This window comes from Fundulus heteroclitus, chromosome 5, assembly GCF_011125445.2.
Source record: "Fundulus heteroclitus isolate FHET01 chromosome 5, MU-UCD_Fhet_4.1, whole genome shotgun sequence".
Lineage (NCBI taxonomy): Eukaryota > Metazoa > Chordata > Actinopteri > Cyprinodontiformes > Fundulidae > Fundulus > Fundulus heteroclitus.
The window spans coordinates 5,279,908-5,303,448 of record NC_046365.1 but is presented as its reverse complement, the minus strand read 5'-3'; the positions used below and the strand labels follow the sequence as shown (position 1 = coordinate 5,303,448).

The 23,541-nt window shown below is 41.0% G+C and overlaps 2 protein-coding genes across 4 annotated transcripts; one reads left to right on the top strand and one right to left on the bottom strand.

Moving 5' to 3' along the window:
• Positions 1–3,773: 3,773 nt before the first annotated feature.
• Positions 3,774–8,715, top strand: LOC105918398 (myelin and lymphocyte protein). The gene is made up of 4 exons (XM_012853475.3): positions 3,774–4,027; positions 6,420–6,587; positions 7,578–7,703; positions 8,339–8,715. The coding sequence occupies exons 1-4, from the start codon at positions 3,938–3,940 to the stop codon at positions 8,411–8,413; spliced, it is 459 nt and encodes a 152-aa protein (XP_012708929.1). The 5' UTR covers positions 3,774–3,937; the 3' UTR covers positions 8,414–8,715.
• Positions 8,716–12,797: 4,082 nt separating this feature from the next.
• Positions 12,798–21,982, bottom strand: LOC105918395 (galectin-related protein). 3 transcript variants are annotated; one of them, XM_012853472.3, is made up of 6 exons: positions 21,970–21,982; positions 20,672–20,716; positions 18,800–18,883; positions 18,015–18,103; positions 15,839–16,022; positions 12,798–13,355 (listed from the first exon to the last, which is right to left on the bottom strand). In XM_012853472.3, the coding sequence occupies exons 2-6, from the start codon at positions 20,714–20,716 to the stop codon at positions 13,212–13,214; spliced, it is 546 nt and encodes a 181-aa protein (XP_012708926.1). In that variant the 5' UTR covers positions 21,970–21,982; the 3' UTR covers positions 12,798–13,211. The 3 variants fall into 3 exon arrangements, 2 of the variants coding, with proteins under 2 accessions (XP_012708926.1, XP_035992656.1); XR_004931011.1 differs by lacking the exon at positions 21,970–21,982 and adding an exon at positions 15,485–15,651 and having other exon boundaries at positions 13,235–13,355; positions 20,672–20,827; XM_036136763.1 differs by lacking the exon at positions 21,970–21,982 and adding an exon at positions 15,492–15,651 and having other exon boundaries at positions 13,250–13,358; positions 20,672–20,827.
• Between the last annotated feature and the right edge of the window lie 1,559 nt (positions 21,983–23,541).

The window sequence follows — 23,541 nt, the reverse complement described above, 5'->3', positions numbered from 1 at the left end:
AGATGGATGGATAGACCACTGCTTTTTTAACAAGAAGAACCTTTTGGTGCTGGATATGGTTCAATGGACATATTCGACTTTAAACATGGCTCTAAATACTGTATATTCCTATGGCTGGAACCCATGACAAAGCAATTTATTTTCCTGATAATTTCACATTCATACAATAAAGATAAAAGGTTTTAGTATAAGCTGTTGTTAAAATGACGATAGCAAAGAAGAAATGTATTTTTATTTTATATTATTGAGTTGCAAATAGCAGAGCCCTTCACTCTGCTGACACGAGGAGCTTAGCGTACTATCACCAACGGAACAACAGAGGTTTGGCTGAAGAAACAGTGGACGTGTTTATTTCCTGTGTAGGTGAGGTCTGTGTTGATGTTTTTGCTTTTGGGACTCCATGGTGCGTTTTCTCCCCAGGAGTAGGTTTCCCAGACGGCAGGATAGGATGACAGGGGCAGGAAACCAGATCAGGCAAGTCAATTATCCGAGGTGTTTGTTCGACAGCTCACCTGCCCAGCAGCCTTATTTGGCAGCAGACCTGCCAAATAAGATGCTCGACATCTTCACGGCTCTGTTGTTTACTGCGTGCAGTGTAAAAGACCACAGCTCCAAAGGCAGCAGCTACACAGCAGTGTAGCTCGTTCTGGTCTGGTAAATACAATAAATGCTTGATCAGCAGTTTGACATTTGGATTTGACCATAAAATACATTAGAAAGGTGGATCAATAGATGGTAACACTTTACATGAAGGGATGTATATAAGTCTGACATTACAGTGTCATAAACATGAAGGAGTCTTTATGAATGTTTATGACTGTTGTCATTAAGTGTTTCGGTCATCTATGACACTTTTAATGCAAAGTTGACATTAAAATGTCTTATGCACACCCCTTCTGGAAGAGTTTTACCCAATAGGAAAGTTTCCTAAAACCTTACCTGACCAGCTCTTTAACAAAACAGTTATTGACCTCAGATTTTGTGTTGCAACAACACATTCTTCCTCAAATAAATCATGTGGGACTTTAGTTTTTATTAACCTGCTGTTTGTTTGATGCCTTGCAAAAATATTTCAGGCCCTCAAAATGTTTCACACCTTATCAAGTTCCAATCTCATTCTCGGTTATATTTTATTGGAATTTTATGCAATAGGCAGCCACAAAGTGCACACAATTGTAGGAGGGAAGGATTTTTTGCCCCAAAAAATGAAAAATTTCAGGTGTACATAGCTTACAATATTGTGTTTCTCTTCAGGGGGAAAACTCCAGTGGAACCAATTACATTCAGAAGTCACTTGATAAGTAAATTGAGTGTATCTGTGTGCAATGTGAGCTCAGTATAAAGGCGGTGGGTTTGTGAAGGTGTGAGGGACCGAGCCGGTCAAGCATGAGGACACAGTTGTAACTTTCAAAAACTGGGCTTTATTTCCCCAAAGTAACAAAAATGTCAAACAATAATTATAGGGCCCTTAAAAGAGGTCAAATAAAGAAGCTAACTCAAGCCAAAAATATCAAAGTTAAACATAACAAAAACCTCAAACTAACAGCTCAAACAAACAAACTGACCTGCCATACAACAAACAAAGGGGGCTTAAATACTGGCTGATCAGACCAGACTGACACACTGAGGAAGAGGGAAAGGGAACATCTAGGCAACAACAAAGATAACTAAACACAGTTGGTTTAAGGATTAAACTTAAATGACTAATAACTAAAAATGAACAAAATAAACAAATCACAAAAGCAAAAGAAAGATTATGCCACAGAATTAAAATAAGGACTCCATGGTCTTCTCCCCCCTAGTGGAACTCCAGATGGTACCACCCAATCAGTGAGTCAATCAGGGATTGGAGTGTGCCAGCCAGAGTCCTCTGCTTCAGCCCAGTTGAAGGCACTCCCCACAACACCAAAAAAGAAAGCAAACAGATGTTAAGCATGTAACAAAATTAAATATACAAAAGTTAACCAAATGTGCGCGCTACAATTGGAACTAATGTACTTCAATATTGTCACACTAAAAACCAAACAAACCAATGTATTTATACTTCAGTATGTGAAAACTTAAAGTGAAAAAGTGGTTTGTGAGGTTACCGACTGTGTGACTGCAGGTGTGGCCATCACAGAAGGATTAGTGAACAAACCGCTGCTGTGATTCTGGCCTGTCTACATTCTGCCACACATCCTCTGCCCACTGGCATTAAACATTATTCCCTACTTCTCCAAGCCTGCCGCTCCGCTACTGAAATCAAGCTCGTCCTTCACACACCTTTATAAGCCCGCTGCAGAGAATCTGACGGGGGCAGATTATTGAAAGCCTTTCGTTAGTAGATGTCCAGCAGTCCTTTTCATGCCTGCCTGCCTTGTCACAACCTCAATCATGTTTTTCTGACTTCCTTGCCCTTGTCAGACTTCAAGGCTTCTGATTTCTGGACCTCGGCCTGGATTGTTGTCAGGATGATGAACCTTGCCTTGCCCCTTCGGATCTGTCTGTCTTTCTCTGTCCAGACTTCCTGTGCATGGCCCAAGCCTGTTTCCCACACAGTGATCTAGCCTCAGACATTCTGCCTGTCTCTTCTGCTGTCAGCAACCAGCCCTCAGCATCACCAGCTTTCCTACTTGCTCCTGCAGAGGAGCTCTCTCTCCAGGTTCTCTCAAATAAACGTTTTCTAATGCAACACCGTGTCCGACTCGTATTTCAGGTTCCCCGCCTGCCCAGGTTTCTAGACAAAAGCTTCATGAAGACCAAGGAACACAGCAGACGGGTCAGGGAGAGGGATGTGGAGATGTTTGAAGCGGGATTCGAGTGTGTGCCGAGCTTTGAGCATCTCTGCCTTCTGTTCAATCCCTCATCTGGAAATTATAAGTAAACACAATCCCTCTACAAAAAGCCTACTTCTAAACCAAGACCTGTGGTGACTCTGGAGGAGGTACAGAGATCCACTGCTCAGGAGAATCTGCTGACAGGACATCTGTTAGTTGTGCCCTCCACAAATTGGACCCTTTTGGATTGGTGGCAAGAAAATAGCCATTACTGAAATAATGCCATAAGAAAGCCTTTTTGCAGTTTTCCACAAGCCATGTACCGAAGAAAGCAAACACACTCACACATCTTCAACGTAAAGCATCATGCTGTGAGGGTGTTTTCCCCTTAAAGGCTACAAAAGAACTGAGGCTGCAGCAGACATTACCTTCCAGCAGGACAACAATCTAAACATACAGCCACAGCTACAATGGACATATTGATGTATGGTCCAGTCAAAGTCCAGACCTAATTTAAAAATCTGTGTCAAGCTTTAAAAATTGATTGTAGATAGGCACTCCATCCAATCTGAGTGAGCTTAAGCTATATCCTCCAAAGAACAAGTGGGCTAAAACGTCAGTTCCTAAATGTATGTAAAGGCACTAAGACTTTCAGGCATAATTTACACCAAGAAGTGGAGGAGGGCTGAATAGAAAACCTACACCCCAATTGTTCTCACTTTATAGCCCATTTATCAAGACATACAACAAAACAAAGCCAACATCTTACAAATGCTCCTAATTCATAAATCAGGGCCTTTTAGATGTAGGCTTAGCAAAGCTTAAGATGAACTGAAATTAAACTTTGTGTCATCATGACCGACTGTTGTTACTCTGGTGTTGTTGTCTTGCCGTTGGCACAGCAGCTCTCTCAGGTTGCCGTGGTGATAAAGTAGCCTCTGGTCAAACATTAATAAGTGTGTCCCTCACTGATCACTCCGTCAGTCTCTATCAGGACCTCAGATCCACCCTGAGCCCATCCCTGGTGTGCGAGCGGCCGGGCGTGTCTGCGCTCGGCTGATGGGGAATCCGGTTTTTCCTGTCGGCTCCAACTGCATTAAAGGCCAGCAGCAGGTCTGAAGTCTCCTCAGTTTCTCTTCAGCAGCAGCAGCAGCAGCAGCAGCAGCCGATCTCAAGTGATGGCGTCAAACACTGCCATGATGGGCCACCTGCCCAGCGGCCTGGGGATATGCACCACCATCCCAGACATCCTTTACGTGCCAGAACTGGTAAGATATCAGCAGGAGAGAAAGATTTTATTTATTTTGGTTATTTTTGTTCGATTTTTTAACCAGGAGACAGGTGGTGCATAGATGTGTGCCTGGTCACTGCGTAGCTTTTACACAAGGATCAAACTACATTTATGCTCTGTTTTCAGATGGCAAAACTTTGTTGAACGTTTCCTTTAAACTACCAAGATTCATCGGTTCTGTTTTACTTTTCATCCTTGTAAAAAGGGAAAGTACTGTTGCTTTCATGCCTTTAGCCATTTTGTTCCCAGTGGCTATTATTACTGATTTGAAAACTGTTGTTCATAAGCTGAACAAATAAAAAAAGGTAAAAAAAAAACAAAAAAAAAAAACACATTTAATGGTATAAACAGGGATGGTTATTATGACTGTATGGGGTGTGAGTCCAGGTTTGTTGTTTTCTGTAGAGCAGGAAGCTGTTCTCCTCCGTCAGTTGGATCCATTAAGCAACAGCTCAGTATTTTTACACTGTGTCTTCCTCAAAAAAACATTCCTGAGGTGACCACAAACCATGCTTGAAGTTTGAAAAATTATTTTTTTTAACTCTCCATGATTTTCAAATCTTTATATATATATATATATATATATATATATATATATATATATATATATGTGTGTGTGTGTGTGTGTGTGTGTGTGTGTGTGTGTGTGTGTATGTGAAATTCAGTTGAGTCCCCTCATTATTTACAAAAAGAAAGGAAAATGTAAAAATTAAAATTTGGAACTATGAAGAAGTAGCAGAACAAATATTTTTTTTTATCCTTGGTATCGCTCATTTGTGAAAGTTCAATGTGGATATAGCATTAAACTGATTATTAAGATGTGCTCTGGGGAGTTTAAAGTACTCTGGAGCCACAGATTGCGACCAATCTGTCTGCCTTAAAGTGACAGTAACATGGATTTCCTCCGCTGGGAACAAAAAGCTTAACAAATAAAAAAAATTAAAAATCATGGGTGGGTCAGTTTTGAATGTTTTGAATTTTTTTAATAAAGAAAAACTTACAATGTGGCAACAAATTCAGTGAACAGAGGAGGATACATTTATTGCCTTTTAACCTACATCACTGATAATGTAATTAAAGTAGTTTTAAAATATTTTCTATATGAATTCATTTGGTAGGAACCTGAGCCAAGTATGCCATGGATGTATCTTGTGCACAAGATAAGTGAAGTTTATTAGCCAGAATATGTAAATGATATTATTTTGCAGTTCTGCTTTATTGTTGTAGGTTAACAATGAATGAATGACAAGCGGATGTTAGTTGGACGTCGAGCTGAAGTAGCCAGCCTCTCTTAGCTTTAGAAAAGGCTCGTTACAGAAGAGGAAAACAGTTCCAACAGATAAATTTGTTGTTTTTGTAAATGAGGTGAAATGTGTAGCAGCAACCTAGGGTGACGGCGGCTCAGTTGAGGAGACTGTATCTGAACGGGTGGTCAGACCCGCCTGACCACCAGCGAGGGAGAAGGAGTTTATGTTACTCAGTCTGTCACTCCAGGACCCTTTCTGACCCTTTTACTGGTTTGAATAGTGTAAGCTTTTAAAATGTGGCTACAGGTTAATAGAGTTCATTAAATCATGGGCCAGAGGTCAAAACAAACAAAACAAAAAAATGTGGAGATATCATTCCTAAAATGAGTCTGTTTAGTTCACCAAGATGGAAGTAAGGCTGTGGAATGCTGCTGGCCCTTCTGTGTCAGCTGAGGCGTGAACCCGCATAGAAAACAGAGCAAACAAGCAGGTGGAATTAGACTGAGATGGCAGCAGGTGGAGGAGGGTCGGCCTCCATGAATAATGCAGCCCGTCAATCATTAGCGGTGTAGAGTAAACGAAGGCAGAGGCACCCGGCTCCCTGCTGCGGACCCGACCGGAAACACAGGGGTGGTCAAAATGCTGGAAACTCACACTGCGCATCCTGAAACGGAGGCTTTAGAAAGCTAAGCGTCACTGGGCGCTGCCCTTTGAGCGCAACATTTTCAGTAACCGGATGGATTTCAGTTTTTATCCCTGCAGCCCCAAAACGATCGGAAGACGTGGCCTCCACATGGCTCAGCTTAACAGTCCGGTCGGAAATGATCAAAACAGTTCTTCAAAAATAACACCATGCTTTAAAATTATGCCGGAGCTCCCAGAGTCATTACCAACCAAACCTGTAAGTACTGCAAGATGATTTGGAACATTTTCTTACAATGTTTTCACTGTTTAAGGAAATCCTTCCTTGGCCCTCTGCGGTTCATGCCGGTTGGTCAGACCACATGCCACCATTGACAAAAACAACACCTGAATGAGGAAATGAAACGGTCTGCTGCCGCAGTGCTGCTCCGGTAAGATACAGGTACGGTGTTCTCTAATGTCTCTCCGATGTGCGTGCAGATCTTCGGCGGTCTGGTGTGGATCCTGGTGGCGTGCACGTACGTGGTGCCACACAACCCTCAGGCCTGGGTCATGAGTGTCTCCGTCTTCTGCTTCATCATGACCTTCATCTGGTTGGTGGTGTTCGCCTGCGGGAGCCACCACAACTCCAGCGGCTGGGCAGCTGCCGTAAGTTTTCACGACAGATTTATATAAAAAATACAAGTGGGTTTTCAGATTTTTTGAAATTAAAGTAAATAACAGAGACGTTTTTTAAAATACTGTTGCAACATGCTTTTTGACAGGTGGTTAAAGTTAAAGAACTTTACCTGTGAATACATTTCTCGTGACATAGAGGTTGCAATCACCACTTACCCATGAGATCTCCTGCTATTTATCCAGAAAGATTACTTTATCAGAATAATTATATCCATTACATATGCTTACCAGCAACTTTATTGGATACACCCATTCAATTGCCAGTTAACACAAATAGCAAACCAGCCAATGGCATGGCTGCAGGCATCTAGACCTGGTACAGAAGGCCTCATCTAGGTAAATTAAGGGGAGCTAAGTAACTTTTGACGTGGAATTATTGTTGCCGCCATATGGGCTGATCTGAAGATTTGAAAAACTGTTTATCTGAGTTGAGTTCACTGTACTCCAATGGTCTCCAAAATCAGCAAATCTCAATCTGGTAGAGTGGCTTAGGGATGTTGTTGAATGAGAAACATAGAAATCTAGATCACAATCTCTCAGGGAATGTTTCGCCTTTAGGATCTATTAAGGCAGTTTTAAAGGGAAAAACAGGTCCGATCTAGTAATAACAAGGCACACCTAATAAAGTGGCAGCTAAGATTATTCAACTGTGAAGCGGCCCAATTCAACAGAAAGCGACCCTTTACCTCTTTGCTTTCCCTCCCTTTTCCTACATTCTATTGCATTTCTGCATATTGGAGAGATGACTGGGTTTGGCTTTCCATGTGCCTTTAATACAGGGTAACAGCATGGCATCTAACTCGACAGTGTTTGGCAGTAGCCAGAATTAATGTTCAAACCTTCTCAAATTTAATTGTATCGTGTAATAGGTCATCATTTTATGTATGTTTGGTTTTCCGCAACTTTGACTAAAAATATTTCTCTCATTCTGTCTCCCTCTCCTCTATCTTCCTCCATCAGGACTTCCTCTACCATGGCATCGCTGCCTTTTTCTACCTCAGTGCCTCGGTTGCCCTGGCTAAAGTGACTCTGGACTTGAAATCTGATCCGCCCAGTAAAGACTACAAGCTGGACATCTCTGCAGTTGTAAGTATGGCTGATTTGTTGGGGACAGTCAGCGATCCATCGACTCAGTAGACGCTGACAAACTATTTTTGGAGAACTTGAACTTGGAAAATAAAACCTGTTACATAGGGCATCTATATCGGAGATCAGGTGGCAATTCTATAGAGAGCCTATATGTTCTTGTTTTAATTAACTGTATTCAAATTCTATTCAAAAAAGTTTCTAATTTTCTTTAGATTTATACTTTTGTTTGTGAAGTGTGTTGAGCAGACCTTTTTAAAAATGTACATGTAATAACATGTACATAACAGCTTCTTTACTGCAGTAGAACGTTCACTGGGCTTTGTAAATAGATCCTTAGCTTGGAGGAAAGCAAAGTAGTAAGATTTAAGCCTCATTAATCCGCTGATATGAACCTTTACGGTTTGTGTCCTTTTAATCTGTTAAAGTAAACTAAAGCAAACAGTTTGTGTAATTAGCTCAGCCTTCCAAGACAACAAGCTCACAGCGATTCGTCATCTTTTTACCACATGCTAACATGGTCCAGGAACCAGCAATCTACAAAGACCCTTGCTTCCAAACATGTGAACAAACCCTTTAAACTAAAAATAAATCTACAGAGCCGCCAATCTGAACAAATGTCGTCTTCTTTTCAGGTTTTCTCCTACATAGCCACCCTCCTCTACTTCGTCCACACGATATTGTCTGCGATACGGTGGAAATCCTTCTAGACCCCTCCTGCTAACACAGCCACGCCAGACGCACACGAACACAACAGACTTTTTTTTATTGCTGTACGTAACACTGTGGCCTGCTGACATGACGGGAACGCTGAGAGTGAGGGAGACCGCCAACTTGTAGTTTGTTCTGAGGAAGCTTCGCCGCAACATCTGGTGCATCGCAGGATCTCAGCCATGGGACATCCGAAGAACAACGTTGGCGCCCAGCTGTCCCCGACGGTTGGTTCCACAGAGTTGCTTTGTTGACAGATCAACAGAACCCAGACACAATGACTCATTTAAACAGGTTCAGCCCAATGTGTTGAAAGGTCTACTTCGGAGATTTCTGAAAGGTCTACTTTGGAGATTTCTCATTGTTTGACACTTTGGTATAATTCCCCAGAGGTTGGCTAAATGTAAGCTTTTGTTTTGTTTTTTTAACAGATGCTGCTTTTAACTGCCTGACATGTCAATAAAAAAAATGATGTTTTTAATTCTTCTTACAAAACTAATACTAATACTAATAATATTAGTTTGAAAACTGTTTATAACAAGAAAGCGCAGTAAAGCTGTTTTTTTTTCTATTTTTATATATTTGCTGTCATAAAATGTTTCATCATAATCTTTGATCTAATGTAAATTTAGTATGCATTAAACACTATACAAATTCAGACTAATGAGCAATGGTGATTTGGGAGGATATTTTCTACGTGTTTTGTGTAAATTTAAATATGTGGAGCTCAGTTAAAATTTAAATAAAAGCTGCATTATTTTGTATTGAGACAATTTCCCCCCCCCCCCAACACATCTGCAGACCTCTGCTGCATTCGTTTTGGTCATCTCATTATTTTTTGTTGATTCCCTTTTAGTGAACTCGTATATCACTGAGAGACAGTAATGTGTGGCTGTGCTTAAAGGAGCAGAATGTGTGCTCTGGTCAGTGCTGGCTTCACAGCGCATGGCTGGCGGCTCCCAGCTGGATCATGTCTGTGGAGGAAACACTAAACAACTCCAGAGGAGACTCAAAATGAGACAAGCTACCGCATCGACGTTTGAATATTTCATGGGCTTAGATATCAGGCAAAAGTGTGAAGGTGTGGAGAGGTCACGCCCTACTTAACGTACTGGTACTGGTCATGGCAGGGCAGGAACAGGTTTTTAATGAGCTTCTCTCAGATGACAGCTGGATCAGTACAATTGAACTGTGGACCGGAAATCAAAAATCCCACCTTTACTCTTGAGTGGAGAAGTAAAATTTTGGGTGCTCAGAGTTTGATTTCTTTAATTTATCAAATCACAAAAATTCACCCATCCTGTTAATGTTGGTCGCCACCTGCCCGGAGCAGACTGCTTAAAAGCAGAGAGGTGCTTGGAGGTGCCTGGCTTGTGCAATAACCATCCCAAAACCACCTTTAAGCACACGCCTGGTGTCAGTTTAACAAGTTTTTACAAGCACGGTGCTGCACCTGAAATACCAACACCAGTTCTCAATTTTGGTTTTATAAAATGCTCAGTAGTCTAAATTTTTATTTATTTTATTTATTATTTGTTAACAGGGATTTATTTTCCAAAAAGGTAACCAAACCATCCGCCTTTTGTGAAGTCACAAATGTTTCTGTTACAGCTCCAGCATGCCACGGGTAACATGAAACTAAGAGTTTCTGTCAAGGCAGGCAAAAACTAAAAAATCAGGAAAACTTCCTGAGCTTTTACACCCTTAAAACCTCACAGAACATATCACAGGCACGAAGAATGCCAAGACCACTTTATTTTAATGTGCTTCATGATCCTTCTTTTTTTAATTTTACTCAGTTGTCACCCTGTTGCTGTAATCTGACTGTTCAGGCACAAATACTGAAAGCAAACCAGACAGCAACTCATACTGCAGTTCTCTGAGAAAACATTTGACATCCTGACACGTTTTCCAGGCACAAAGTCACCAACCCTGAAAACAGGTTACCCAACCTTCTCCCTGAACTTTAACCAACTGTTTCCACTGAACAGTGAATGTACCTCGGTGTCCCCTGAAAGGAAGATGACCCCCTCCTAAATTGTGCTTGTGTAAACAAACCCACACTCTTGTGGAGCAAGTAATACAAGTATGATCTCTCTCTCTCTGTCTCTGTCTCTGCCTCTGCCTCTCTCTCACACACACACACACACACACACACACACACTGACTATGTAGAGCTGAAGGGACTGTATCGCAGGTCGGTGAACTGTGACTGTGATGTATTATGGATGAGAGGAGACAGGGGCTGATAATAGAGGAGCATCTCCATGAAACTGAAGAAGACGAGGCTGCAGAGCGTCTAAACTTCATCAATATTCACCCCAATCAGAGAATAAACAAACAGGCATTTTGGATGAGAATCTTTCATTACCCTTAATCTTTATTTGTGATTTGGAACAGCACGCTTTTTTTTTGTTGTTGACAGTTTTATTATTTGAAGCCTGTGCCATAGTGTTTGTTTTAAGTTTTTGCTTTTATTTTTGGGGGGAAGGGGGGGGGGGGGGGGTTGGCAAAGGCACAACTACACACATATTGAAACAAAGTTGTTTTAATGGCACAGTGTTTCACAGCCTATTACAATGCAGCACCACTTTTTTGTGGGCTTTCCAACGTACATTGTGATACGCATATTGGGATTTCTTGATTTAAAATTTTAATGATCAATTTTATTTTTGTCTCGGTATTTGGAATAAAAAGTCTTTCCTATATGAAATAACTAGAATCACAGCTGTACGCTCATGTTTGCGTGCTTGTTGATTCCAGCCATGGACACAGTCTTGTAATGAGAACCACATAATGACGTCTTCTGAGCCGTTCTGTTAATTCTGACAGGCTACAAACATTTTACGAGTTGCCTTAAGAATCTGTCCACAGATGGTTTATAATGCATTTTTTTTCCTCTTTACTAAAACTTTAAGTTTACATTTCTTAATATCTGAGTAGCATAAAAATGCAGCTCAATATAAAAGTGGGGAAGGCGTCTGCTGCCTCCTGCTGGTCATACTGGTGTACTGTGGGTGTTTCCAGTTGATCGTGGAAACTTGTGTCAGTTGTATATTTCCTGTTGTTCGCATGTACATTCCAAATAAATCTGTAGAAAGATTGTAAAACTGTTATGTCATGTTAAACATATAAAATATCCTGCTACAAACGATAGCAGAGTTCAAAAGACAGTTATTACAGAAACATCATAAAAGACGTTTTCAAATAGATTTTGTGCATATTTAAAGGTTGTATGTCACTATTTAACTCATCTCTTCATTTTTAGTTTCTGAGACCGATGTTGGACATCAGTGTTTAATAGCAGTGGCAGGACCAGCCGATCTATAAATCAGTGGTGAATGACTTTTTGTAAAAAATTTACAATCTAAAATCTTTACAAATTTCTCTATAATCAGTGCATGTTTTAAATGTGAGGGATTTCCTCTACCACAGTTGCCAGAATGTTATTTCAACAAACGTCTGTCATTCTGTTCATCAACTGTTTCATTCCTTTTTATGTACAAAACCTGGACAATAATTTATTAGAAACAAGTTTAGAATGTCAAGAACTATGATAAAAGTATTTGATATTTTCATCAACAAAGGATTTGGAATCCAACCAGATCCAATTTTAGTCGGATAAAAAGACAGAACAAGTAGGAAAACCGGCAGAATGGTTTTCTAGGTGGAGGTTGGGTGGCTTTGGTAGAGATTATTCCAAGTCGTCTCCTGGAGCGATTAGGATAAGCGCAGACCTATGGAAGTGGACTTTTGAAAGCGCAGACTTTTAAAAAAACTGTAACAAAACAAATGTGAAGAGAGATTAGGAAGCGGACCGTCCTGGAATTTCTGCAAAGGTTAGTAATTTCTGTTATATCGTGAAGCACCACACTGTTTTACCAGGGTGTAACCTGAAAAACAGCTATTCTATTGTGGGCTCTCTGTCTGTATAGTATTGGTTTTAATCCCCCAACAGCAATGCCTCTGTAATCGGACAGATTTTTAATCCAAAAGTAAACAAAAAGAAAAAGAAAAGAAGGGATTTAAATGTATTTTTTCAGCCAAACATTTTGCACATAATATAGAAAAAAATCATAATTCTTTAAAAAATTATGAATTGAATCTATCATGCAAACATTATTTCAGCAACCCAGAGACAAACAGTGTTTAATAATTTTATTCTTGAAAACATTAATTTACATGATGTACAAGGAAATATGTACAAAGAAGGGCTGTTTTCCCTTGATTCTCTCACAGTACAGTAGCCTAACTAACTTTATAGTGCAACGGCACAATGGCATATGATATAGAGCTTTTAATAGTGTGCAATCTCATTCTGATAATGGCTGATAAATGATAAACTTCATACCATTTGGACTGAGGTAGTAATCCCAAATTCATTCAGTTAAGTTTCACTCTATAAGAACAAGCTGTTAATAAAATCAGAAATTTTAATCGTCTTGATCTGTGCTGGTCAAGAACTACGCTTAAAAGCAGATATGTAAAAAAACAAAAAAATCATATTTACCGCCAAAGTAGATGATGAAATAATGAAAAGCATTGGACCTGTGATATCGAGAGAACATGTCAATGGACTGTTTAATTTCTTTCATTATCAATTTGAATTAAGATTAAAGTGAGTAATTATGTTTAATGGAGGTTTTTAGTTAGACTGACCAAAAGCAAGAGAGTAAACCAACAGAAAATACAAAATTAGAACAATTTTATAAACATAAAAAAAGGATTTTGAATAAATATACACATCTGTGGTGTTCTCAAGTGGCATGTGAATGTCTAAAAAGGAAGTCTTTTGTTTTAAGCAAGTTTTGTGATATTTATGCTGCCTTTGATCCATAAAGTATCAATGTCCCTGAGGGGCAGCACTCTGTGGTGAAAGTCAAACAGCTTCTGTCCATCCACGAACACTCGAAATCTGCTCTGCTCGCAGTGGATCTCAATCTGGAGACAGAAAACAGGTTCAGTTCAAGATCCTCCAACGTCTGACCATGGTCTCCAAACAGCTCCAGACTTTCAGGAGCTGTACAACGGCACAGAGCAGTTCTCGTTACGTCACCCATTATTTTTAACACTCCTATAACCTCACTGATCCCAAAGGCCGAGGATGACGGGGAAATGAAAAGGCTTGACACATTTAATATGGCACCTCTTTACACCCTGACATTATGACCACCAGCCAAACAGTGTGGTGGTCCTCCTTTTGCAGCTTAAATGGCCCTGTCTCCAGTAGACCTCTGAAGGAGACATGTGGTATTCTAATGCTCAGACACCCAGCATTTACTCTATTGGTGATGGACATCGGTCAGCATGGGCAATCTTACGCCATGAGAGCTGGAGGAACTCGACTGTTGGATTAAAACTCACTGAGGAACCTTTGACTGTCGCGTGCATCGATGAGCCTTAGCCACTAATGAACCTGTAACCCGTTCACCAGTCTTTTTAGCAGACGCTGACCACCAAGCTGCAGATTTGGAGATGCTCCGACCCAGCTCTCTATCCATGACATGAGCCTTTACCAAACTCACTCATGTCCTCATGTCTGTCCATTTTTCCTGCTTCTAACGCATAAACGGGGACAAAATGTTCACTGCCACCCCCTAACATGTGCCTGATAAAGAGATAATCAGTGTTATTCACGTCACCTTTTACCGGTCTGTATGTTGTTTGTCACTTTAGAGTAGTGTTGTTAAATGGTAAATGGCTTGTACAGCGCTTTATCAAGTCTGATGATCCCAAAGTGCTCTACACTACAGTCAGTCAGTCATTCACACAATCACACCCTGACGGTGGTGAGCTATGTTAGTAGCCACAGCTGCCCTGGGGCAGACTGACAGAGGCGAGGCTGCCGTACATCAGCACCACCAGGACCTCTGACCACCGGCAGCAGGCATTTCAAGCGATGCGTCTTGCCCAAGGACATAACGACTGAGACGGTCAGAGCGAGGGATCAAACCGGCAACCCACCAACTCCCTTACTCCTATGCCACTGTCTCCTAGTTATAGAAATAACACAGTGAAAAAAAAGGATTCATTAATTTTCTGTCACGCCCGTTTTTTTAGGTTAGTGGGAATGGTGCAGTTCTGTTCATCCCCCCCCCCCCACATGTTTTAGTATTGTGTGTTTGTAGATTCAATTCCTGTCAGTCAGTTTTCTGTTCATCATAAAATGTTCCATTTCTCCACACTAGGTGGCTGAACAGATAAGTGTTGTCATTAGGTCAAGCGTTTTCCAACAATGACTCATTGCTAAAGCAAAGCTTCATTTCTCTTGTAGGAATCTGGAGAAGGTTACTCATGCCTTTATCACCTCTTGTCTGGACTATTGTAACTCTTTATTTGTCAGGTTAGATCAATCACCGCTTCCTGCGTAATAGTTCAAAATGCTGCAGCTCATCTTTTAACCGGTACAAAGAAGCATGAACACATAACTCCAGTTTTAAAATCTCTTCATTGTCCTCTTGTCTGTCGTCAAATTGATTTAATACAATTTTATTTTATTGCTCAATTTTGCATAATCCCCTCAACATTCACACACCTTTGGTCAATCAGTCAGTTTCTCTTTAATGTTCTGAGGTCAAAGTTAAAACTGAGGTGATCGCACAGTCACTGTGACCGCTCCAAGACTGTGGAATAACTTACCTCTACATCGCCACTCCGCGCAGAGCATAGAATCATTTAAACCTCATCTTTTTTCTCTGGCATGAGTATGAGATGCAAAATAAACCTTATCCCTAAAGAAATCTTAACACTTCTGTGTTTCTATTTCATAATTGTTGGTGTAACAGTGAAGCTCTTGGTCAACAAATGACATCCATTTATTCGTAACAAAAACAATATATAGAACAAAAAATATTCTAACTAAAACTTAGCAAACTTCATCCAATAAAAAGCATCCAATATTCTCTGTAGAATACAATTATTTACAAAAGAGTCGAAGTCCTTTTTTTTTTTTTTTTTTAGGAAACATCAAGCCAGAAGCCTTGTATTGTTTTCAGTGGTGCTAGGATGCTAAGTATATGAGTTAATTTTGCATCAAACAACTTTGGGGACTCCACAAACACTGGCATTACCTGTCTGTCTGATGTCAGAGGAGGATTATGGCGGCTGCAGCGGTTTGGTCCGGTGCTCAGCACAGCATGAGGGCCAGGGGGAGGAGGAGGGAGGGGGGAGATGGGGCTTGGGCACGCCGGGGATTAAACAGGGGGCCCCAAGAAGTATCAAAATACTGGGGGTCTATCTGTGCACACATCAGCAGAACTCTGTGACTACAGGTGCACCGAGCCAAACACCCAGGCTTATATAGCTTTTCCTCACTAAACATTGTGCATAATGAACACAACAAGACAACTCTCCTGAAACTAGTAACTCTTTCAGACACAGATACTGCAACCGACAGTGACTGGTTTGTGCAAAGATTCTGGTACCTTAAAGGGCTGATCCTTGATGAAGGGGAAAAAAGGCACCGTTCTCTCCACTTCGCCCCAGGAACCTGACATGCAGGCTCTCCGCAGGACTTGTCGGTCCTTAAATCGAACACAGAGCTCCAGCGCCACATTAGGTGGGGGTTCCCTGGATGTTCCACGGCCACATGTCAGAGCAATGTAGAATCTGGCAAAAGGGAAGGAATATTGATTCCACTAAGCAGATAATGCATTTTATTCCAGTATAAACACTGTCACAAGAAGCGCTGTTTTTCCTTATTTGCCCGTAATGCATAAAGTGCTATGCAAAATTACTCAACCCTTGGCATTTTACCAATTTTGTTATACCGAAACTTGTGGTGTCCTTTTTTTAAACTTATTTTATGTTATGGATTTGCACAAAATAGTCTAATTTGGTGAAGTGAAATTAGAAAAATATTGGAAAGAATTGGGGGGAAAAAAAAAAAAAAAAAAAAGAAACAAAACCACACACCCCATGAAAACTAGCATAACATGAATCTCCACCCCCTTTGCTACGAAGCCCCTAAAAGTTCTGGTGCAACCAATTAACTTCAAAAGTCCAACCACCAGTGAAATTAATGTCACATGATCTGTCAGTATAAACAAACCTTTTCTGAAACCACCACTGAACAAGAGGCATCTGTAACGAATTAGATGAAGGTGGACCCAGAATTCAGCCAAAACAAGCGAGGTACGTAAAGAAACCAGGTTTTAATATGCAGAACTTATTAGAACAGCAACAGGCAGTCTCAAAGGTCATACAGGGAATCCAAAAGTAGGCACACGAGAAGGCAATCCAAAAAAACAAAAAAAAAACAAAAAAAACAAAAAAAAAAAACAGGCAGGAATCACAGACAGGGGTGATGCGAACTTGAACAAACCTTAGGTGGATCCAAAGGCTCTAAACACAGACTAAGGTTTGTCAACAAAGGAAAGCATTCAAAAAACCAGGACAGAAAAAAATCAGACAGGAACACAGGCTGGCTCAGAAAACACAAAAAGGGCAATTGGGTTAAGTCTACAGGCTTACAAACAAAATGGACAGAACTCACCAAAAGCGCAATAATGAACTGGCAGGGAACTGAACGCTGAGGCAGGACTATATAGTGGAGAGAGCAGGTGAAACCAAGTGAAGCTAATTACAATACAGGCAGGTGGAAACGATCAGAGCAAGTGAGCTGACAGGAAGCTGAAGGTGAGCTGATAACAAAACTTAGACTGATAATGTGACAAGGTAAAACAGGTAACCTAAACAGTACACAAGCTACTATCAAAACCAAACCGAAAGAACCCATAACCAGAAACTGAAACAACTAATCAAATAACAAACATGAACCAGAACAGAACTCAGAATATTACAGCATCACTCCATTAAGATCAAGGAGCTCTCCAAACAAGCCAGGGAGAAAGTTGTTGAGAAGTACAAGTCAGGGTGGGGTTAAAAGAAAATCCAGATCTTTGATGTTCTCCTTGAAGCACCATCTAATCCCTCATCTGCATATGGAAAGCACATGGTACCACAACAAACCTCCCAAGAGAGGACCGCCCAGCAGAACTCCCAGACTACATGGTGCTAAACTACATTTGGCAGACTGGCAGGAGCAAGGCTGCCATACAAACTGACCACTGCTGCAGGCAAAGCAGGTGAAGTCTTGCCCAAGGACATGACTCAAACATTGGAAGCAGGCACTGAAACCAGCCAGCCACCTGTTACAAGATGAACTAGTTCCTGTGCTACTGTTGCTACTTAGTGTTAACAACAAGAAGGCCCATTTTGACTTTGCCAAATGGCACGTGAGTGATTCCCAAAATGTATGGAGGAAGGTGCTCTGGTCCCATGAGACTAAAACTGAACTTTTCAGCCACCAAAGAAAAGCTACTTTTGCAAGGCACTGTCCAACCCCTGTGGGGGAGCTGTTTTTTTTGTTGTTTTTTTTTTTCAGCTGATCCTGCCAAAGATATTGGTTTTAGTTTGAAATCAATCCCAATAAGGTAATAGGTCCTTTTTAAAATTCCATTCTGAGTAATAAATCCATAAACCTGCTGTTTTGTGCAGAGGCTTTTTACACCGTCACTACAACACAACCAATAAGTACTATACAAAAAAAAAAAAAGACTTCAGACAAAACAGATTACCAACAGGGCAAAGGATTCTTACCGATCAGGACGGGGATCCACAACCCCGACCACTATAACCTTCTTCCCCGGCTGCAGTCCACCTGAGATTTGACCTCTGAAAGGAACTGTCTGCACACACAAAGGTTTCCATGGCAATAGATAGACAATTTACATTTCTTTAAATCTAAGTTTGACACGTTCTGCACATAAAATGATGCTTTTAGATCTTTCATCCAGCTCAGCAGGAAATTAAAGGAGCACAATTTTCATATCATGCTATCAGAATTTTGTTTTTGCACATGCCTAATTGTGACACTTAAAAACTATCAAGTTTGGAAAGGCTTAGGTAAATGCCATGTTTGTTAGCTAATATTGCAACACCTATTATACTATTACATCAATCACCTGTACCTTTGCTGTTCTACAACGGCTAAGAGAGTAGGTTTGTGCTAACAGGATACCAATCACACACTGTTTAACTCAAACTTTGAAGGGAGGTTTGAAAGAAGAGATTGGCAGTTTGCTGACCTGCCGTTTTTAAGTGTGCTCTAAAACAAGACCAATAAGAAAAGAAATGTGCAATAAGCCAGAGAAACAGTTAATACTCTCACATGACTCACTTATCTCATACAATTTGATGTTTTATTTATTTTAATTGATTTATTTGCTTGTATTTTCCACAGCTATAGTCTTCTAAGTTATGATTACACCCTACATGTTCATGATATTTTGCAAAAAATAAAACTGTAAAAAGTTTTGCTGCTTTTTTTCTGTGTTTATCTGCTGGGTTTACATGTGCTGCCTTCAGTGTTTTTTTTTTTTTACCAGGGTTCTATCAGATTCTCCATCCAGACACCGAGAGCCCAATTTGTTCTGATCCGTCTCCTGTCTTTGTGGTAAACTCCATCTCTGAAAGGAAGGAAATAAATGCATAATAACTTTGCTGGGCTTCTTTCGAAGTCTGTTTTAATTATTTTGTGTTCAGTCACAAATAGCTCCTATGTGTGAAGAAAACCTTTTAATCTGTAGCCGTTTCATTGTTTACAGTCTCTGCCTTTGCTTGCAGGGTACTAAGTTCAGAGTGACGTAAAGCCTCCTGTCCTGTGACCACCATGTGCCACATTCAAGCCCCGGTCAAACAGGAAGTTTTACATTCAAAATTCAAAATAAAAGCTTTTAGTGTCAACTTTTCCGGGGATTTATTTCAAAAACAAAAAGGTGGATGCATCGATTAAAGTGAAAGGCAGCTAACTGAGGATTTTTGCTATTTATAGCTGTAATGTGGAAATCATTGAGCATTCAGCAGGACTAGTCTGAATTGGATGATAATGCAGCAGATGCAGGCCAGCAAAAGGGTTGAAAAGGATTGCATTTGTAAAGAGCTGCCATTTGTGGAATAAAAACTAGAGGGCACGCATGAGGGTGTCACTGGTAAAATAGCAGCTGCTGGAGCGTCCGGCAGTCACATAAAACAGAGGATTTCTCCTTTCACAGCATTACAAGCACTTGATGGAGTTTGATAGTGGTCGGATTTTGTGTGTGCGTCTGGTCTCCTCTCGACAGAATGGCAGAGTATTCGTATTCCTCACAACTGTGAGGTGACTAGGCGTGCGTGAGTGCCTGGAATCACTGGTGTCAGTCAGTTTTGGAAGCAGCGTGGTTTGCTACGGTGGCGCCAAGCCTGATTAAAACCCTAAATGTAACGCCTGTCAAACTCAGTGCTGTCTAGAGCATCAAGGAGTGTGTCTGGTGAAAACTCCACACACAGTGTTGCAACTAACTGTTGGGGGCTTCATCTGCTGCCTATAACACGAACCCTCCATTCACCGTGCAACAACTAGTGTCCTCTAGTGTTTGTTCTGGATGTGCCAACTCTTTGGAAAACAGGTATTATACCCACCACTGGTCTTTATTTCTACATTATATTCAAATCAGATCCATCCTTCTGGGTGCTCCTTTTTTTTTTGTCAGCGTTTATCTTTTCAATATCCCACGATGAAGACATTTCTTGAATGACCTACTATTCCACTGGAATGTGCTATATAATTACACTTGCTCTGCCTTGAAAGTCCCAGATCCTAAAACACAAACAGTTTGCTGAATTCCCAGGACATTTTTTACTGCAACAATGGACGTAAATTTAGGACTGAATTCCAGAAAGACAGACAGAGCCGGTGACTGTTGGGAAATTCAAGACAATCTTACTGGACCAGGAAAGAGACTTCTTGTAATTGTTTTTAAGTTAGTACTTTAGTACTATTTTGTGCTCCCAGATTTGTTCCATGTTATATTATGTATTAATGTATTTGGTTTTAATGCTGTTTTATTGCAACTCTGCTGCCGTCTTGCCAGGTCACTCTTGGAAAAGAGATTTTGAATCTTAATGGGGCTTTACCCGGTCAAAGAAAGTTCACAAATAATTGTTCAGAAACTTAATTTGGAAAAAAAGGATAAAACCTAGCTTTTATTTTGGTAGTTTTCAAAAAGGATCTTCTGTATTTTTGCCTGACACCAGCTGGGACAAAAACAGGTTCACATTCCTTTTCAAAACCAAACCAAGTAAATAGCTCCAGTCTTAGCTGCCACCAGACAGGCTCCACTACATCTACAAAACTGAATAGGAGGCAGAGTTATTTTATAGTTTTTTTTTTTTCTGGTTAAGTGTAAACTACTTGCTGTCCAAGTGTGTAAGCCTACCTTCCGGCCCTGTGCTGTTAGCCCGTGTGATTCAGCCATTTTCATCTGCAGGAAGCAAACAGCAGAGCAGTAAGCTGCAGATCCAGTTTGTCCGCCTGTGACGTCTGGTGTGGACGGACTCAACACTGACAGGAAGCTCCAACCTGCCTGATTACCCTCCAGCACACACACACACACACACACACACACACACACACACACACACACACACACACACATAGCGCAGCTCTGATAATCAGCTGCCCCCACATGTTCTCTCTGCCAGCTCCGTAACAAATGAACTCATTGTTAGACTCTTCCTCAAGCTCTCAGAGTGGAACAAAGTTTAACACCTTTGCTTTTCTACTGAAGTTGCTTCTCTTCTCAGGCTTAGATCTGCCAGTGTTGTTGTGTATAAAAACTACAGATAGTCCACAAGCAGCACATTGAAATCAGACACACTTGTGATCAAAAGTGTACTCCTGGACGCACATGAACGCTCATTTTCCGTTTTTAAACTTGCATTTCAGTACAGAATGATAATACAAAATACAGTTTCAGTGATTGTTAATGGCAGGAACCAAACGCACAAGTTCACATTGATTGGGCATTTTCTGTCATGATTTTGGACGTGTGTGGGTGTGCTTCAGTGACGTCCTCCTGAGCAGCAAGTTCTCTCCACCAGCATGGCCAGACAGGCTGCATGTCCGTCATCAGAGTGCCGAGGATACAGGGAGCTGCCAGCTTGACCATCAGAGATAGTCAAATCTCCTTTTGAGTAAACAGTGACTCACTTTTTAGAGCCTCACCCTGTCTACCCTCTGTGCTTCCTGGGTTGAATCCTGTGAATGTGCTTCCATCCTGAGACGCTGGATCTCTTCAGTCACCTCCTGAGACGCGATGACCCACCTCGACTCAGATCGGCCTCCCAGTCATCGTCTGCTGAAGCCTACCTGCCAGCCTGTTCTCACCTGCAGCCGAGTCTTGGAAAACTCTCTGAGCACTTCAAGCTGCCACCACCACCCAACCTGAACCGTGCCCTCTGGGGCTATCAGAACCTCTGGAACCAGTCATGAAATCCTGTCTTGTCACAATCACATTTGCCTTTTATATGGAGCTGTGATGATTTGTGTAGAGATGAACCCAGAGCTCAGCCAGACACGATAGTAATCCTTTTGAGGTGTTTATTGAAGGTGAAAGAATTAAACAGGCAAACAGACAGGTTCCAGGCTGCTGATGATCCCAACATCAAAAAGCTTGGCAGACTCAAAAAAACAAAGAACAGGTCAGACAAGAACAAAAGGCAGGAGGGCTCTTACCAATGAAGTGATTGTGAAGTCCCGGCAACAAACTGAAAACTAAGAGAGGTTTAAATAGGCGGGCAGACAAGGTAGCAGGGAGGGACCAATTAACTAAAACCAGGTGGAAATGATCAAGGGAGCAAACAGAACAAGTCTAAAGATACAAATAAGCCTAAACAGAACACAGAAAACAGGAAAGAGCTAAATTTAACCAAATAATAAAGATAAACCAGAACAGAATATTACAGGAGCAGTCACATTTATCCTCCTCCTCCTCCTAAAACAAGTAAGAAGTTTTACCGAACAGAACTCTGAACATGAGCCTGTGAGCTGAATCTGTTACCGATATGCTGGTGATGATTCTCGATCATCCAGAACATGGCAAATCAAACAAAAGGGTTAAAAATAACAAAACAACCAGACTTCTGGACTTGTAGCTGGAAACTATTGGCTGTTCATCTGAAGAGCTGTCTCAGTTCTAAGGCTAGTGAGGTAGAGGTTCTTCAGGCTCTTCAGCGGTTTGGGATGTGCTGTTCTGCACATTTAATCCCACATGCAGTTTGGCCTCCCCTATCAACAGGGCATGGTTAATGCTGGGGTTCTGACGGTTCACCATACCCATCAGAACAGCATACCTCGGTTAATATTCATTTGCTGCAATGAAACCCGCATAATTTCGCAATTGTTAAATTCCATTCATTATTTCAGTATACCCCCCCCCCCACTATGAGTGGTTTATGCATATTATGTCCAGTATGAATTACACATTACCTAATTGCATGCCTTGTAAGAAATGTACACTGAAGTTTTCTATGAGGAGCTAAGATTAAATGGGATTAAATATGTCAAAATCAACTAAGCAGTCCCCTTCATAAACTGTATTTGTTATTAGGAAAAATCTGTCAAAACAGCATTTTCTAACAAGCAACATCAGCATACCGCTCCACATTTATACTGTTTTGATTAAATCGGTGGCGCCTCCAGAAAATTTTCATAGGGGTTGCCAGATGAGACCCTGAAACTAAAATACCCAATTTCAGGATTTTATGCTACTGTTGTAGTAAACCTGCCTGTAGAAAACTATCATAAACACCTACTCATATCTTTTGGTTTATTGGGTGAATTCTAATGTTACTAATGATCTAATGTGCATATACCAATAACAGTAAAGTTAGCATTTTGAGTTGAACACCAATTCCTTTTTATTGCTCCTGCAGCCCCAAAGCACACATGCTGCTGCCCCGCAGTGCTGAGTTTCCTATGGCCTAGGACCCGGAGCTGCCTCCTCATGGCCACTTTCCGGGCCAGACGCAGATAGCTGGTCAGACAACCAGCCTTCATCCTCCCTGCTTCAACTGCTTCCAACAACAAACTTTATTTCCATAAGGGTTTTATACATTGATGGGATATTAATGTTTGTGTTTTCCGGTCTGCTCATTACGACCAAAATAGAACTTAGGGCCTTTTAAAATTAATGCCAAATGTCCTCTTGCATAATGCTATAGCTTACCATGCTATTATCATTCGGGCTACCATGCAACTTCGGTTAGTTTTAAACATAAGGTTTGTTTCATTTCGCTCCGCCATCGT

Coding starts and splice junctions, on each gene's coding strand:
- LOC105918398 (XM_012853475.3), top strand. CDS start 3,938: ATGGCGTCAAACACTGCCATGATGGGCCACCTGCCCAGCGGCCTGGGG. Junction 4,028..6,419: donor TCCTTTACGTGCCAGAACTG/GTAAGATATCAG, acceptor ATGTGCGTGCAG/ATCTTCGGCGGTCTGGTGTG. Junction 7,704..8,338: donor AGCTGGACATCTCTGCAGTT/GTAAGTATGGCT, acceptor TCTTCTTTTCAG/GTTTTCTCCTACATAGCCAC.
- LOC105918395 (XM_012853472.3), bottom strand. CDS start 20,716: ATGAAAATGGCTGAATCACACGGGCTAACAGCACAGGGCCGGAAG. Junction 18,884..20,671: donor TAACAGCACAGGGCCGGAAG/GTAGGCTTACAC, acceptor CCTTCCTTTCAG/AGATGGAGTTTACCACAAAG. Junction 18,104..18,799: donor GAGAATCTGATAGAACCCTG/GTAAAAAAAAAA, acceptor TTGTGTGTGCAG/ACAGTTCCTTTCAGAGGTCA.